Source organism: Phoenix dactylifera, chromosome 8, assembly GCF_009389715.1.
Source record: "Phoenix dactylifera cultivar Barhee BC4 chromosome 8, palm_55x_up_171113_PBpolish2nd_filt_p, whole genome shotgun sequence".
NCBI lineage: Eukaryota > Viridiplantae > Streptophyta > Magnoliopsida > Arecales > Arecaceae > Phoenix > Phoenix dactylifera.
In genome coordinates this window covers 23590448-23608160 of record NC_052399.1, presented here as the reverse complement: position 1 = coordinate 23608160, position 17713 = coordinate 23590448, and the positions used below count along the sequence as shown (strand labels likewise).

The window sequence follows — 17713 nt, the reverse complement described above, 5'->3', positions numbered from 1 at the left end:
AAAAATGCATTAAAGACCTAATTTTTATCAAGGATTAATAGGAATTACACATAATTTTTCCAGAAAAGTGGATGGTCAACCAAACATAAGCACTCTGAAAATCTGTCACTTTTCCATATTTTAATCAAACTTGTCAAAAGTACATTCCCAGACATTAGGAATCATATTCCTAGGCCCAGTTTCTTTTTAGGAATCATATTTCTAGGCCCAGTTGCCGATATAGGGCTTCGGCCCATAGGATTGTTAATTTCGTGTGTAGGTTTAAAGAGTTTTTGCAGAGTTGCAGGCAATAATATCATCACCTTTTGTTTTTCTTGATTAGAATCGTACAACTTTTTAGCGATCATGTGACGATACTTATCGTTTTATGCAGACATAAGTCTTAGCACATGCCATCAACACGTGGAAAATCAAGAGTGTGTCAGCTCTCAATAACATTAAAAGCCCAAGCAACAGACCCCGTCCGCCCATGTTATTTGTCGTGAAATATTTGCCTAGAACTCCAAATATTGAGAATAAAGAGTAATGGTTATGACACCACTAATTTGCCGTTATATTGGAAATATAATGGAAAAAGGTATAATTTGAGGAGCCGCATTTTTTTTTGCGGCCTCTCAATCGGCACCTCCGGAACCGAACCCACAAAATGCTAGTAGATGCAATGTATCCGAAATTCTCCTCTATAACTATTATATTACTCGCATGACGTTATAGTAGCCGAAAATGTGGTGAAACTTTGAGCCCATTCTTGTACCTAGTTCACCAGGCCCAGATGGGGCTGATGAACGACTAGCTTGAACTTAACTACAAGATGGTTGATGTTTCATGAAAGATTAGCCTGTAATTGTGCAAGCACAGTAACATAGTTTTCTAAAGCAAAATAACAGCAATAACATTAAGAACTGACAACTGGTCGTTCATTTTAATGCTTAGAGAGGAAGAACGGTGGAGAAGTTTTCTTGCTATCCCTAAATACAGCGAAAATCTGAATGCAGCCCTAATCCTATTACTTCTGAGGCATCCTAGGCAATGTGGAGCATCAGATTTACTTGAAACTATGTCAAAATAATAAGTTTGATGGCTTCAGAACACGCAATATTGGAAAATCATTGCGAAATATAATACTGCATACCAAACAGCTTGCTGCAGTGAGCATAACTACAAGTCTGGCATTCAAGGAAATAATTTAGCTAGAAGTAAAATAAATAAATTTAAGAATCATTAATCCCTGATGCTCTTACTGATTGAGAAAGTTAGTGGCGAGATCCTCGAAGGATGTGATACTACCAACCGGGAGACTCCCGAACCACCTATTAGTTATATTTCAATATTTTTTTTACTTGATAAACATATAATATATTAAGTAGAAAACCCAAGAAAAAGAGTAGGAGTAGATCAGCAGAAGCTCAAATGCAACAGCTTGTTCGACTAAAGCCAGAGGTGCCAGATGTTGCAGATATCTCATTTAAGTAGCAGGCCAAGAAAAGTAGTTGGCTACAACGAGAAGGGATTTAAGTACCCTTTAAATTTGGGAAGAAGGCTTAGATGATCTATTAGATGTTGAAGAAATCTTGATATTTATAGTTACTTTGACAGCCTGTTAAAGAATAGCAGCTTGTCATTTACATTTATCAAATTTCTTACACATTCATCTATATATGAAATGAGTAAAGGTTTTTTTTTCCAGAAAAAACAGCCACATCTTAGGTGCTCTTCCAACAAAATTAAATTGCATTAATATAGCATTCTAATGAGAAACAAATCGAAGAAAAATGAAAAGACGAAAGGAAAAATATGCAAGCATAAATTTATGGGGCTACTTAATATTGAGCAGAGTACATACTGTTTACACCAGTGCTGATTTGCCATGTTTATGGCAAGGAATGATAAACATATTAGGTTTGTATAAAAAACATTTACCTAAATATCTTAGAGACATGTAGAAAAATCAAGTGCCTCCAATGCATATGCGGCTGTTGCTGTAAGTTCCTGCATAACTTTGTTACAGATAAAAGATAACCATTAGAAACCACCAGACTACAGAAGAGACATCACCATTGCAAATTAAATCAAACATAAGAACAAGGCTGGCAAAAAGGGGACACAGCTGGACAAGAATATCCTATAAATGATCTAACACCAAGAGAAAACCCTTAATAGAAAGGTGCTTAACATGAGTTATTTCTATTAATATAAGCGATGCATTCAGGGTCAGTGGCACCGGGGAATGAAGAGCAACAAAACAAGCATCTTCACTATTTCACATAAAAATAAAAAAAAATCATGCAACTCTTCAGCTAAGGTTTGCGTCAATGAGAGCCTACAAGATGGATTTTAAAGTTATCAGATTTTAAACCTATGTTTCTAGATTTCAGGGGATTCAGATAGTAATTTGAAACATGGATTCCTCACTCTCTCCTGTGTGAGCTTATTGCAATAATTCCATCTGTCTCTTGCCTTGAGGAGAAAGAAAAACTCCTTCAAATATATTAAAATCTCCCTGAAGCATACTAAAATCAGAAAACACACCCTTTTTACTCAGAGTACTCATACCTTATGAATCTGATTTCTCTGGAATCCGCTCTGACTTCCCATGCACATTATTTATTTTTGGCATACTTGTTTCTCTCCAAATTGCTTGAACTTCATCAGTTCGAAACCTCTGGGTAAATGTTGATTCCTCTAAAGGGGTGGTCACACCATGTGCAAATGCAAGGAGACCAGTATATGCTATCATTGCCCCATTATCGACACAGTACCTATCATCAGTTGCAAAAAGCCTACCACCCCTTTCCGAGCACATTGTCCTCATCATCTCTTGCAATCGTTCATTACATCCGACACCACCAACAATGAGAACATCCTTCTTATCACAGTGTGCCATTGCTCGTTCTGTGATTTCAACAAGCATAGCAAACACTGTTTCCTGGAACGTGACACAGAAAAATAGAATATAAATCACCTATTCCAATTAACCAAATCAGTCAAAAAAACAAAAAAAAGCTGCAATTGTTTAAGGTTGAGTTATTTAAATATGTTTCATCTAAAATCCGTAACCATGAATCATGATCAAGAATTTCACCCTTATTAGCAATAAAATGAGTGGTATAATAAATATACCTGCAAGGAGTAACAAAGATCTGCAGGTGTGCATTCATTGTTTTTAAGCTTCTCGACAGCAGTAGCTTCTATATAGCTCAATATCCCACTAAATGAAACATCCATACCTTTGACAACATAAGGAAGATCTATAAATTTTCTCCTTTCTTTGCAAGCTGAATCAACGAAACACCACTTCAGATGATTATCAATTACTATATGATACATTAAAGGAAGATTGATATGTCTCCAGTGAAGAACTTAAGCAAATGATCTCATGGAAAAACATAAGGTGATAGGTGGCCTTCAAAATCACGAAAAAAAAAGTGGAACTGTAAAAACTGACCTGTATATATCGCAAGTATCATCTGAGCAAAGAAATTGGCAAAAACTTATTTATGAAAAAAAGGAGCAACATTAACAATCTTTTTAAAATTATGCCAGCACAACTAAATCATAGTGCTGCTTTGCCTTCCTATATCATTCCCTCCTTTCTCCATAGTAACTACAGAACTTCTCAAAAGAAGGGACCTAGATCAATAGCATACTTCCTGTTTGGGTGTGCTTATGGTTGGGTCAGTCTTAAGGGAAAGAATGTAAGAGTCTAGGATTTTCTGAAGGTAGGGAAGATGACCAGAAGAAAATCCTCAAGACAATTTCAGAGTATCACTTGTTTATGAGAAAAGTATAACTGGACTGGATTTCATTTTCAGATATTGACAACCAAGAGGTACATAATTCCATTACATGCAGACTCAAAAGAGAACATCAGAGTGTCAAAAAGCATATAAATTATTCTTAATTTGCCTAGATTGATAGTACTCATTTTGGAAATTATATTGAGCATGCTGCCTAGGTGATATAGCTATTTAATTAGTAGACAGATGTTAGCCATTTAATCAATAGAAAGATAGCTTTAAAGGACCATAGATAGTATGACCAACCAAAGATAAGTTTTATCAATTTGATTGACAAGATCATTTTTGTTTGTTACGCAAGGGGTTTTGAATTTTTCACCTCTGAGGTAAGGTATTTTGTTACCAAGTGGTGCAATATGTACCATAAACCACCAAACATGATGCTGTTAATTTAGACATGTAGATTTGCTGGTGTAAATGGTACACAGTCATACCCTGTAGTCCCTATCAATAAATAACCATGTCATCTATCAATCTGCAACAGCTTGTCTAGTTTAATATAAGATCCAAAGAACAGATGCAATTTGATGGTAGAAATATGAAGTACAAAAATTATTCAAGTCCTTATGTCATCATATAAGAATATAAGACAGATTTTTTTTATGTATTTCATATTAATCTGACTTTTTTTTTTCCACCAACAAGTAGTCTAAGAAGTTCATCCATGGATTAATTTCCATGAGGCCCTTTAAATTGCATGCACAGTGATGATGAGCTGATAACCATGAATAAACACATGGGTTAAAGATGCTCTTGGAAGGAGAGATAAATAAAGGGGTTTCAGCTGCAGTTCCACAATTTTATCCCACTAACCATTGGAATACCAACCAGACAATGAATAAAGCCATATTCGCTGGTTAGCCTGGTTAGAGGGTGAATACCAATGAATTCAAGTTATTCAATGTTGGTCAGCTATTCAGCATCCAAATGCAATCTTAGATGGTGGTACTCATGGTTAAATCTACTTAGGGTGGTTAGCAAATCAGCATCCAAACACAGCCCAAAAGAATACTAGAGTGTCAACAGACATCTAATTATTCTTAGTTTCCATAAATTGATAGATTCATTTACAAATTATATTGCAAACGCTACCTAGTGATGTAGCTATCTAATTAATAGAAAGAAAGCTCCAAAGGACTATAGATTGTATGACCAACTAAATAACAGTTGAGCAATTTATTAACAACATCATTTTTATTCATTAAGCAAAATTTTGAAATTTTGACCTCCAAGGTGACATATTTTGTTTCCAAGTAGTGCGATAAGTACTATAAACAACAAATGTTATGCTATTGTTTTAGACCATATAGATTTACTGGTGTAAACGAACACAGTCATACCTGCAATTCCTGTCGTCAATACAATGTGATCCATCCATACATAACAGCTTTTCAAGTTTAATCTAAAATCGAAAGAGTTGATGCAAATTTGATGTAGAAATATAGATTACAAAATAACTCAGTCTTTATTTCATCGTATAAGACAGATTTCTATGTATTTCATATTAACCTAATTTTTTTTCTACGAAACAAATTGCCTAAAGAAGGTCATCCATAGATTAGTTGCAACAGGGCCCTTTAATTACAATATACCATTGATGATGAGCTGATAACCAGGAATAACATTTGAGTTTAAAGATGATCACTTGGAAGCAACGATAAATGAAGAGGTTTCGGCTGCCAACTACATAGTTTGATGAAGGCACACTTCAGGTGACAAAAAATTCAGATTGCCCTTTTTTTATTCTTTTTGAATCACTAAACAGTCTAATACTGATTAACAAGACTAAAGTAAACTAAAGCTCTAATTTAATTTAAAAAAATCATGATATTTGATGCTACATTTCATCTGTATCATCATACTTCGGAAAAAATCCTAACCATACATTTCATCTTTATCGTCATATGTCGAAATCAAATCTTGTCATTAAAATAAACTCTCATCAATAGAATGGGCTCTCATGGAGTATCGAATCAAAACAGCGTTACAGACCAACTTAAATTTCGAGGGAATATTGGTGGATCCAATAAAATCTGAGCTGAGGATTCGTTATGGATGATCGTGAGAGAGATTTAGGTTTCTCAGAATTGGATTAACGACGGTGACTGAATGGAGATCGAATAAGGCATCGAATCCAAGAAAATTCTGGAAAATGAGAAAAGGAAAGGAAATAGCAAACCTGCTCGATGTTATACCCAGGGCTGGATCGTTGAGAGGGTGAGGACCCGGGCGAAGCGATCGAGGCAGTTTCCGACGCGATGTCGATTGTCTCCCCAAAGATGGTACCTGCCCTCGCTGTAGGCGATGACCTGGGTGTTCCCCCCGCTGACGTAAAGACGACGGGGTCGTCCGCCGGTGACGACGCGCCCATCTCGAGGGCGACGCATGGTTGACGGCGACGATGGGCTTGCGCCATAGCTGGGAGAGGACGCGGACGGCGAGGGCGCAGACCTGGAGGGGGCGCCCATGCCGGGGCCCCTGGTGTAGCAGAGGCAGTCGACGTCGGCGGGAGAGGCCGGCGGCGTCCAGGGCGGAGCGGGAGGGGAGGAGGTGGCGGAGGTGTGTGAGCGTCTCGCGGGGAGGAAGCCCTGGCCCGGGGGGTGATGTAGTGTGGCGCGGGTTAGAGGATAGTGCCATCCAGGGTTACGATGCCCACCCCGATCTTGTTCGCCGACCCCTCAAATCCGACCGCGATGGCCTCTCCTTCATCTTTCCTCTCTCTCTCTCTCTCGCTCTGCAGCCTTCGGTCTTGCTCTATGAATCCAAGAATATGGAGAGCAGAGATGGGGCGGGAAATGGAAGTTAGGGATCGGGAAGGCAACGGGTCCAGACTCCAGAGACTAGATACTAGAGTGGGAAGTCGCCCACCAGCACCAGATAGTCGAACTATGTCGTAAACGCAATTGCCGTCTTGAGTTAAAATATCTATAACATATCACCGTATAAATTATCCAATAGTTAATTACAGGCTAACTAAAATGTATTGTTACATACTATACTAGCTTTCTGTCATGATTCGGTGGGATATTCTTAGACTCAAGTTGAAATTGGCTTTCTAGCCTGCCAATCAGATTTAGGCTACTTGATCACATTCAAGTCGAGCCTAATTTGATTTATTTCAAGCTTAGTCCGATATTTATTGGGAATGACAGAACAAAAGTTCGCTCTTGTTAGCTGGCTCAGTATAATGTGATCTAAAGATAGACCATAAAAGTTTTAGATCCAAGCTCTATTCTACCATAAAAGATATCATACCCTCTAATTTTTATAGAGATTATCGATAAATTCAAATTTTTCCTTCCATGGTCTCTCTTGTCACCTCCACCCTCAAGGACTCCAAACAATTGTTCCATCTTTTGCCATCATACATGCATTCTCAATCTGTCCCCTCCCTCTCCATGGCCTATGGTTTTCTTTTTCATGTGGATTTACATAATTGGATTTGGATTCCAATACCTGATATTTAGATTTTAAAATGGCTTGCAATTTCATATCTACTAATATCTAGAGCCTATTCAATTAATGGATACTAAGTATTCGAATTGAATAGACAGGGTCCTCCTAATCTTCTATTGGTGTATTTGACCCAATCCTATTATATGGATTAGTATTTCTACATATATGGTGAGTACGGAAAAAAAAAAAAGCTAAAGATGTCCTACCTTGCCTTAATTGAGAGATATTTTATCCAAAATTGTCTTAGCATCAACTATTCCATGTGTAGTATCAATTCTCAAGTGCCATATTGCACCGATGAATTGCGCGATGAACAAATAGTTTTGTTAAGGTCTTAGATTGCATTAACCACAATTCTGCTTTCATCTTAGTTTTGCAAGATTTTTTTTTTTCAAAAATTGTATGTAAGTTTTTTCGGTTTGAAATTCGGACGGAAATGTGAAACGTTTTATTTAAATGAGAGGTATTTTTGCCTTAAAAGGTATTTTTCAGACCATTTGTCGGTTTCTGATCGGGCGTTCGAGATAATCTCATGGAGACGGGGATCATGCATACGAACAACACACGTGGAGCATCGTAACTCGTCCGCATCAGCTCTCAGTACAAGCCGGCGTCAGACTCTTGCTTCTAGAAGATGCCAGCGGGGTGCGTGGCCTCCGGCGGCTCGGAAAATAGAGCAGCAAGGGCCGAGAAGAGCCTTCTACCTCGCGAGAATCGAGAGTATGAAGTGAAGCAGTCGGCCTCGCTCCTCTCCTGGGGGCTGGAGCTCCTCGTGTCCCCGTACTCTCTCTTTCTCTCTTCTCTGGCTCCGGCTTCTCTTTAGGGAAGAAGGAGCGGAATTCCGTCTCCGCTTCCGACCTAGGGTTTCCGCGATCCCATCATGTACCGTGCCGCAGGTTCCCATCTCAAAGCTCTCAAGGTCGGATCCGTAAACCCCTATCCCTAGTATCTTCTTCGTTTTTCATTTCTTGATCCACTCGATCTGTAGCTTCCAAATATATCTTGTCACCGCAACTGGCCATGACAAAATCACCACTCAGATTGTAGTTTTAGGGCACGATTTAACGAAACCAGTGCTTATGATCTGATTTCCATTCATTTGCTCTCTCAGCCACCAGGCAGGTGATGCCAGGATCTTTGCTGCTGCCGCTAGATTGCCAGTACTAGCATAGCGAGAAGGTCTTCTGGTGTTTCTTTAGCTGGCTAACAGGTGGACAGTCCGGTCAACTTCCTCCTCTTGATACTCCGCTACCAGGTGTTACACTTCCTCCTCCCCTGCCTGATTACGTAGAGCCAGGCAAGACAAAGATCACGACTCTTCCGAATGCATTAGAATTGCCTCCGAAACATCACCAGTATGTTATTCGTTATCTGTTTACGGAATTATCAGTTAAACTGTCTTCTACTTGTTGTCTCTCTCAACTTATTTGGATCCGTCGGCCAGAGCCCAAGCTGCTTCGGTAGGGCTATATGTTGACTGTGTTCTATATATGAGACGTTTGCTTCGCTTGGAGCCACACACGTCTTGGAGCGGATGGCCTTCAAAACCACAACAAACAGGAGCCATCTGCGGATCGTTCGTGAAATAGAAGCTATCGGAGGAAGTGTCACGGCATCAGCTTCCCGCGAACAGATGGGCTATACTTATGATGCTCTGAAAACTTACATGCCCGAAATGGTTGAGGTGCTTATTGATTGTGTCAGAAATCCTGTTTTCCTTGAGTGGGAAGTTAATGAAGAGGTAGTCTATCTTGCAATATCCTTTCTTTTAGCCTAATTGTTATTGCCAATATATGATTTATAGTTTATTATTTATTTCAGCTGAAGAAAATAAAGGCAGAGCTCGGAGGAGCTTCTAATAATCCACAGGGTTTGCTTTTGGAGGCTATTCATTCTGCTGGCTATTCTGGCGCATTGGCAAATCCATTGATTGCTCCGGAATCTGCAATAAACAGATTGAATGGCACCATTCTTGAGGAATTTGTTGGTGTAAGATCAAGTATTGGTCTTGTAATAGTGTATTACTCTTCTTTTTTTTTTTGTGTGTGTCTGTGTGTGGGTTGATAGGCTGTTTTGACTCATGGTTGCAAGAATTTTCAGGAGAACTACACTGCTTCTCGAATGGTACTTGTGGCAAACAGGTGTGGAACATGAGAAATTGGTATCAGTTGCTGAACCACTTTTGTCTGACCTTCCCAAAGTGTCGCATCCTGAAGAGCCAAAATCTGTGTATGTTGGAGGAGACTATAGATGCCAGGCAGATCCATCGGTGTGTATTAAGAGTGCGGAATTTGTTCTGTTCAGTCATTTATCTCACAGTTTTGTTGATTATTATCTTGTTACTTTCCATCTTTCTGAAATTCATTTTGACAACAGAAGACACATGTTGCCCTTGCATTCGAGGTTCCTGGTGGATGGCATAAAGAAAACGAAACCATGACACTCACAGTACTTCAGGTTCAAGGAAAAACTTATCTGACAAGCAGCTCATTAGTTTTTAGGATCAGGCATCATTTGATTCTGTTGGTTATTTGCTCATGGTCTTTCAAACAATATCATCCGAAGTGATGCCATATCTTCCAGATGCTTATGGGAGGCGGTGGTTCATTCTCTGCTGGAGGACCGGGGAAAGGAATGCATTCTTGTCTTTGTAAGGACTAAATATTCTGGATATGGTGCTTTGCAAATAAACTACGGTTTCTACTGTTTAGCTACCAAAATTTGGATCCTGTGAATATTTGTGTTTGTATGTATCATGTTGAAGTGCTCTATAAGGTGTAAGACTTGATTTTCCGTTACTTATTTGATCTGTCTATCATATATCTAACCCTTACACTGGTTTACAGATCTACGAGTCTTAAATGAGTTCCCACAGATTCAGTTGTTTTCTTCTTTCAGCAATATCTACAATCATACTGGCCTTTTTGGAATTTATGCAACCACTGTAAGACTATATTACATGGATGATTATAGATTTTTTTTTTTAAATTCTTTGGATTTCTTGTTTTATTTTGAATTTTATTGCCAAATAATTTCTTGTGTTCAAAAGCATTGATGCTATGTAACAATTTGCTTCTATCAGCAATAACTTTAGTTAAACATGTGGGATTTGTTGAATGTTTCATTTATGTAATGATTATGCTGTTTATCATGCTTAACATAATGCAATAAATCTGGCAATGCAACGGATATTGCTCACTCTTCCATTTAATGCCTTGATATATTTATTTGATTTATATGTTATTTATGGATTATACTATAGGGATAAACATAAATGTAAAGACAGTAATCGTCCCATGATTTTATGTATCCCGCTGTAATATGTATCGATACCTTCATCATGGCATTATCTTTTGTTTCTTATGCCAATTGAAACTCACTTTGTGCATCGAATCTTGTTTTTCTTTTATTGTTAGAACCTTGTCTGCAGTATGGGCCAAGTATCTTTTTTTCTTTTCTTTTATAACTTAAAGTGGGGATTGCTGAAATGTTTGTGCTGTATTATACCCTTTTTCTAATGTGAACGTCTTATGTTTCAGCACTTTTTTGCTCCTTGCTTCTAAAGATCGAGAGTCTTAAATGCTGATAGAGTGTACAAATTAGCATTGGATAGGAAGTCTCTTAAAAAGTTGCAAGTGCCCAAACATGAAGTTAATGTAATTGTGGCATAGATTACAAAAATGCAAGAGTCCGCTCTCGTGCTAGCAGATGAAAAGGATGCCACATTGTATCTCTAAATATTTAGCAAGGTTTGCAGACTCACATGTAGAGGCCCAGGAAAGCACCAGCATGCAGCTGTGTCTAGTTCCTGCTCTGTAGCTATCCACTCCAGAACAAAGTTGTTCTGTCACAGCACAGTACACGTGTCATCATGGCACAGCGTTACATTGGCACAACGTGTGCCAGCCACTAATTTTAAGCTTTTGAGAAAAATGTTTTGAGTGAATGACATACAAAGGAGTGCATATGGACCTGCACAGTGATTCGTGAAGTTGTTATAGCATTCCTGTAAACAGAGTCTACAAGCAAAGCCGGAAAGATCATGATTTAGGCATGTAAGAAAAATATTTCAAGATCTACACTAATTTTCCTTGTTCATGGTTGACAAGCATACAACTCAATGCAGTTACACTTGATTCATGCCTGGCGGCCGTAGGTAAAGGGTTTGTAGATTATTTAGAAACCTTTTATGGGATATCTCGACTGTAATTTCTAATGATACTGTTTTTAGGATTTGTAAATTAATATGAAAGTTGTTTGTGGTTGGATTTTCAAAAGGTTGGAATGATTTATTCAAGCATGATTTTCACATGTCACCATGTGTGCTGCCTGAGGTGGGTGTATAAGAAACTAGAAGCTAAAAAGAGTTTCTAAAGAGTGAAAAAATTAAAGAACCAAAACCATCAATTCTACGCCTATCTCCATTGCATCACTTGTATGAAGGTCCTTCTGAGAATACAAGGTTAAATATGAGGATCACAAACCTTAAGGTACATGCAAAACATGTACTGGGATGAGTATTGCTAAGAAAGAGACATATTTTAAGTATCAAAATTCTTTATATGTAACTAGCAGGGAGCATGGAGGTATCAAATGTCCTTCAATGAGCAGATCCAACATCTATGATGCAAGAAACATGGGTATATTAGTGACAGTGAAAGAATGTTGAAGGGCACCAGAGGAGTTATGTCGACATCAAGTTGCTTAGCTAGGTGGGTGATGGTGGGCATGGAAATCGGGAAATAACTTTGGGAGGTAACTTAGATTCAGCATTAGAGGAGGGTGGAGGGTCTAGGAATGTGCTTGCTTCGTTGAATGCTTCTATTAAACATGTCGTTGTGAGACAAAATCAACAATGTCAAGAGCTAAAAGAAGGGCAAGAAGTAGCATTAACCATAATTTTAATGTAAGAAGTTGAAGTATAAGTAGGCACAGCCAGAGAACATAAGTGAGTCTAGCAGGTTGATAATGGCTGCCATGAGATCAGGCTGAAGATATTTAGGGGAGCCTCTTTCCAGATATGCAAAGTTTGCTAGAGCTACTCATTTTAATCAAGTTAGAACAGTTATATTGCCTAGTTTTATTCCATTTTTTTGACCTAATTACCAAAGAATTTGGGTGGCACTGCAGTAGCAGCAATAGAAGTATTTGTGGCATTTTTTAGCGGCATTCTGTTGGCTTATTTGTTGGTGATCTCCAACTAATGTAGACCATGTTATAACAGGTGAAATCTAATGGTTCTTTGGCTGGCTTCTCATTGGAGGGTTATTTCAAATATCTTATTACGCATGAGTTACATCTGGAAACTAGTGATGAAGCTCACAAATGAAAAAAAAAAACTAATAATGAATATCTACCATCCTTGTTAAACAGTATTTTTCAGATTTTCACTACTAATGTACTACTATTAATTTTCACATTAATGCACCAAAAAAAAATTGCTTTTCACATATTCTGAGGTATTGTTGTTCATTCTATCCAAGGGGGGTTTGAAAAACTATTGGTTGAAATCTACCCTCCTTTTTGCTGTGCTGTTCAGATTTTGCCACTTATCAGATAGTGCTATCGTGTGAAAGCTTCTAATATGGCAGCTTATGTGCTACATCCAGTATATATGATGCCCTTTTGTCATTTCCTCGCAGTTGAAACTTGAAGGCTAGACACATATGGTCATTGATTAATAAACCCAGTGAAAAACAACCTTTGTGATTCTCTATACAACCATAGAGTCTAGTAGCTGGACAGTGATTTTGGTTGATCTCCATTGGCAGATCTCAATTGTAGCAATTTTAGAATCTTTAGATAGGTTCGTCTAAACAACAAAACTTCCAATATTCGTTGTATTTGTGCATATCGTCCCATATCATGCATGTTGTACTGTTACCAAACTGATATTCGGTATGGGGGGCATAGAGTGTTGGTATGTTGAATTGACTTGTACCAATATTATACCAACATAGTATTGGCACGAGTACCGAAACCGGTATTGCACACCATGAAATCTTTAGATAGATATAAATGATAGTTGAGGCATGGATACAAAGGTGAAATAATTGGTTTCTTACAATTGATGATATTAGGAAATATTTAGATTACATAATGATATTGTAGTGATGGGAGGCTAATGATTGATGATGCAGTCAGGGAACTGAATAAGAGATTTGAATTGTAGATCAAGTGGTTAATGCAAAAATTAATATCAATATCTAGATGTATTATGCTGGATATTATTCATATATGCCTTTTTCCAAAAAATGCATAGCACAAATAGCTTGCACATCTAAGAAGACCTATGCACTTGCTGGGCCGGGCCATGTTCGCTATGAGCTAAGAAATGATCAAGGCAAGGCCTGTTGGTTTGAACTTGGCCCAGCCTCATCTTGACCCTATTTTTTACAGCTCAGGCTTGACTCAGCTATGAATTGTTGGGCCCAAGCCCATTCTTGGCCTGATCTATGACAGCCTTAACCTTTGTAGACTCTTAAGAGGGAAATGGGGCATAGTCTAGGGGAATCTCTGTTATTGGAAACGTGGGACATGTCAGCCATTGATGGGAGAGGGTGACGGAGGAAGGATGGTGTGAGCAAGGGTAGACTAAGAGAGGAAGAGATATGGGTGAGTGGTTGGAGGTTGATGAGAGAGGGAGGAAGTGGAATGGGGTGGACAGACAGACTTGCTCAAGATCATGGGGCTGCATGGTGGTTTGGTATCTAGTGTTGTGTGAGAGGATGCTGGCATTCCGAGAAAGGAGGGAGCAGGTGTAGGTGATGGGGGATCGGAAACAACTAGATCTAGGACTCAGAGATTGGGGAAATAAGATAAGACATATAATATTGGTTCTTTATATTATAATATAGATGTGTTTTTTAAAATATTCTTTATGACTGGCCAAGCTGGGTCAAGGTACTTCTGTGTTAGCTTGGGCTCAGCCCAGTCTTCATTAGGCCTAGAAATTTAGGCCTGGTCCAGCTCATTGGGCCAGAATTAATGTCGATATTTGCTCAAAATCAGGATGGTTTTGCTAAGGAGTACTTATGAGTTAGCAAACATGTCCAGAAATTGAGCTGATATAGATTAGCACATTATGCAAGGTTTGTCACATCTATCATTGTAGTTGGGTTCTGTCAAATTTGTCAAATTAGCCTTAACCCTGATTCACATAAAGAACATTGTTAGTCTTGTTTCATCTACCAATTTTATTACAACTCATGATAAATGAATAAAAAAAAGTAGTATTATAAATACCCTTGGTATGCTTCAACTATGCAATTCTATTGATATTAGGAGGCAAATCTTTTATCCTCCAAATATCTTTGAGTTTCTGTGGAAACAACTGCTCGCCGAATGGCATTCTGTTTGGATTGTCATTTGTTTTCATGGACTCATGCTTCTGGGTGCAAAAGTCTTATTACAAACTGTAATCTAGTCCTTTTTTCGGTATGCATGCATGCATTCTTCATATAACCAAATCTTGTTGTCTTGTATCCTAGCCACTGGATATATATAATAGCATGATTGAGGATTTCATGTCTCTTAATTAGGGTCCAGATTTTGTTTCTAAAGCTGTTGATTTGGCAGTCAGAGAGCTTCTTGCAGTTGCAACTCCTGGACAAGGTTTGCTGTTTCTCTGTTTCTTGTCAGACTATTCTTCAATTGGATTCAGATTTTGTAAGTTCTTTGTTTCTTTCTCTTTTTTTCACAGTTGATCAGGTACAACTAGATCGTGCTAAAGATTCAACCAAGTCTGCAGTTCTAATGAATCTGGAATCACGAGTATGTTTATTTTAGTAATTTTTAAACTTGCAAAGGTATTTCAATTTTTGTCGTCTGGTCAGTTTTTAAGTGCTTATTGCTTTTCTTTTGCAGGTACTAACATCCAAAGATATAGGACGGCAAATTTTGACATATGGAGAAAGGTACACCATGGCTTCTCTTTGTGCAGTATCTTTAGCATGTTAATCTGATACATGGTCTAGTTTTTCTTTTCTCTTCTTTTTTTTTTTTTTTTTTTTTTGGGGAAAATGGGTTAGGGAGACCTAACCCCATTAGTGAAGTACACATCTGATGGTTGTTTCTTGTCACTGTTCATTAACCTACTGCAGATTCTAAGGATACAATTACAAAAGTTTGTAGAAAAGAATATTAATAAAGGAGAAAGTTGAGAATCATAGGAGGACAGAGTAAAATAATTGGCTAAAGTGCTTTTTAAAGATATGAGATAACAGATTCTGTTATCAAAAAATGGTGATAAGCTTTTCTCTGAAAGTCTCCAGATTGCTTCATCCTTCAAAAGTTAGTTCATAGTATGCTAAGCTAACAAACCCTGAAGCCCTACAAGATATCTTGGCCTAAACCTAATACCTGTCCAAGTATTATAATGTAAAAGCAATATGGCAGGTATTTGGTGCAACAAAACCAACACTAATCAAAATACTCTCTCATGTTCAGTAGAACTGCTCTATGCATAAATCCTCCGCTAATGTATTTATGATAAAGTTAGCAAAATTGATTATTTAATATGAAAAATATTAGAGTAATGCTGATGTTGTTTTCGAATTTAAATTTTGTATTTTATTTTCTTGCTACACTGTGGGAGAAACAATATAGAAGGCGCAAAAGAATAGTTCTTCATTTATTTAGATCAAGATTTATTATGATCTTGAAGGACCCATGCCCATATTACCTGTGGAATATGAGTATATGACCTAAGAAAAAGTTGAAAATTGGAAACCAGCTGACCAAGTTTGAGCATATCAATCCTGTCAATGTATCCAATCTTTGTTTGGTGGGAATCGAGCAGGGTTTTGTCTTTAACCCTCTTTTTATCCCATACTTGGAGGTGAAGCAGCTGTATAGCTGTCTACACATATCTATGCTACAATTGATCATTTGCAACTTAAATTCAAGTTGAAACTTGAATCATAACTGTTGCTTCTGACATGTTGAGCACTATTCCAAACTGTGTAAGAATGATTTATGCATCTTGGTGCTTTACAACAACTTTGGCAAATGGAAGCCTATTAGTAATTGAAATTCATAGTTCTGGAATTTAAAATGGTGCGTACAAAAGGCCAGTTAGATTGTGAGAATTTACAATCGGTAGCTCCTGACTGGTTCTTACTTTTGGCTCTACTAGTTTGTGAATTGAATGCACTCGGTTTATCAAATCATTGTTGCAGGAAACCTACCGAGCATTTTCTGAAATCCATTGATGAAGTTACGCTAAAAGATATAAGTTGCCTTGCTGAAAAGATTCTCTCTTCCCCACTTACAATGGCATCTTGGGGGGATGGTGAGTCTGATGTTGGATTTCAAAGTAGTAATGCCTTCAAAATCTTTATTTGCCTATTTGGTTGTAATTAACACTTGGAACATCTCTTTGCACAGTTGTCCGGGTCCCCAGCTATGACTCCGTCAGCCGAAAGTTTCATACAAAATGAGTTTCTTCATGCCTGATGGTTCAAAATATCTTTTCTGGCAAACCTCGTTATTCATATGCGCTGCTTCCCAGTCATGGATATAGCTGCAGAAAATAAGAAATCAACGTGTTTGAAAGAAAAATCGTTTTGGTTCAGTAATCTGGTGACCCATCACAGCTGGAAGACGTATTTTCTTTATTTTACATTGGAAGTTCAATTTGGTTCGCTATTCGGTGTGCATCTTCTATGCCTTGTGCCATTTCACTCTTTTCCCCCGTTTCGAGGCTCCGTTAGACATGGAAAGGACTATAGGTCTTTCGTTCACTCAAATCCATCAGCCCAGTTACAGAGCCTCGTTGCAGACTGAATGTGAATTGATGCGGCACAAAGCCACCTGTTTGGATGTAAGATTAGCTCATAAGCAGCATTGCCTGAAACTGAAATTTTTTTAGCCTAAGGTAGGATTGGTTGTGGTAATATTTCCCTCTATAAGCTCACAAACTAAAATAAAAGTTCTTTTGGAAGGATTAAGATGACAATTTCTTGGGTCCATGTACTGTAATTAAATCATATCAATTTGCCTCGTGAAAGTTCAGAGGTTTTTGTGCAATTAAACATTGCCAGCATGGTTAACATATGCACAGATCAAATGGAATTTAATTAAAGCAGCGCAGATGAGTTGGCATACATGAGGTGTGAGGGCCTGGTCCACTTACTGGCCTGTCCTTGAATTGGGCCTATGGCTGCTCCTAAGAGGCCAGCCCAGCCCCGTGATGAATCGGGAAAGGACTCCGGCTGGGAGTCTTCTTCCTTTCCGATCGCTATTGCGATCTAAATAACTAAGTTCCAAGCCTAATTAAACACCAAAAGCTCGGACCTTCGTCTGTTTAAGATTCTCCATCCTTCCCCTTTGAGATCCATGAAAGAATAGGGGTTGTTTGCTCTTGATCTCAAGCTTTCTTCTTGAGAATTTTCCTCTGTTTTCCTTCGGAAAAGGTCGTCGGAGAGCCTTGCCAGACCTAGGTACGAGCTCTCCATCTT

The 17713-nt window shown here is 38.2% G+C and overlaps 1 protein-coding gene and 1 pseudogene across 1 annotated transcript; one reads left to right on the top strand and one right to left on the bottom strand.

Moving 5' to 3' along the window:
• Positions 1 to 1792: 1792 nt before the first annotated feature.
• On the bottom strand, positions 1793 to 7150 carry LOC103713460 (annotated as a pseudogene).
• Positions 7151 to 7877: 727 nt separating this feature from the next.
• Positions 7878 to 17211, top strand: LOC103713438 (mitochondrial-processing peptidase subunit alpha). The gene is given in 14 exon segments (XM_026807100.2): positions 7878 to 8172; positions 8372 to 8608; positions 8698 to 8994; positions 9075 to 9242; positions 9354 to 9389; positions 9391 to 9522; positions 9630 to 9710; positions 9837 to 9903; positions 10100 to 10197; positions 14795 to 14867; positions 14956 to 15026; positions 15120 to 15169; positions 16433 to 16545; positions 16641 to 17211. Coding segments are annotated over 12 exon segments (1149 nt in total). The 5' UTR covers positions 7878 to 8172; positions 8372 to 8608; positions 8698 to 8787; the 3' UTR covers positions 16694 to 17211.
• Positions 17212 to 17713: the final 502 nt, after the last annotated feature.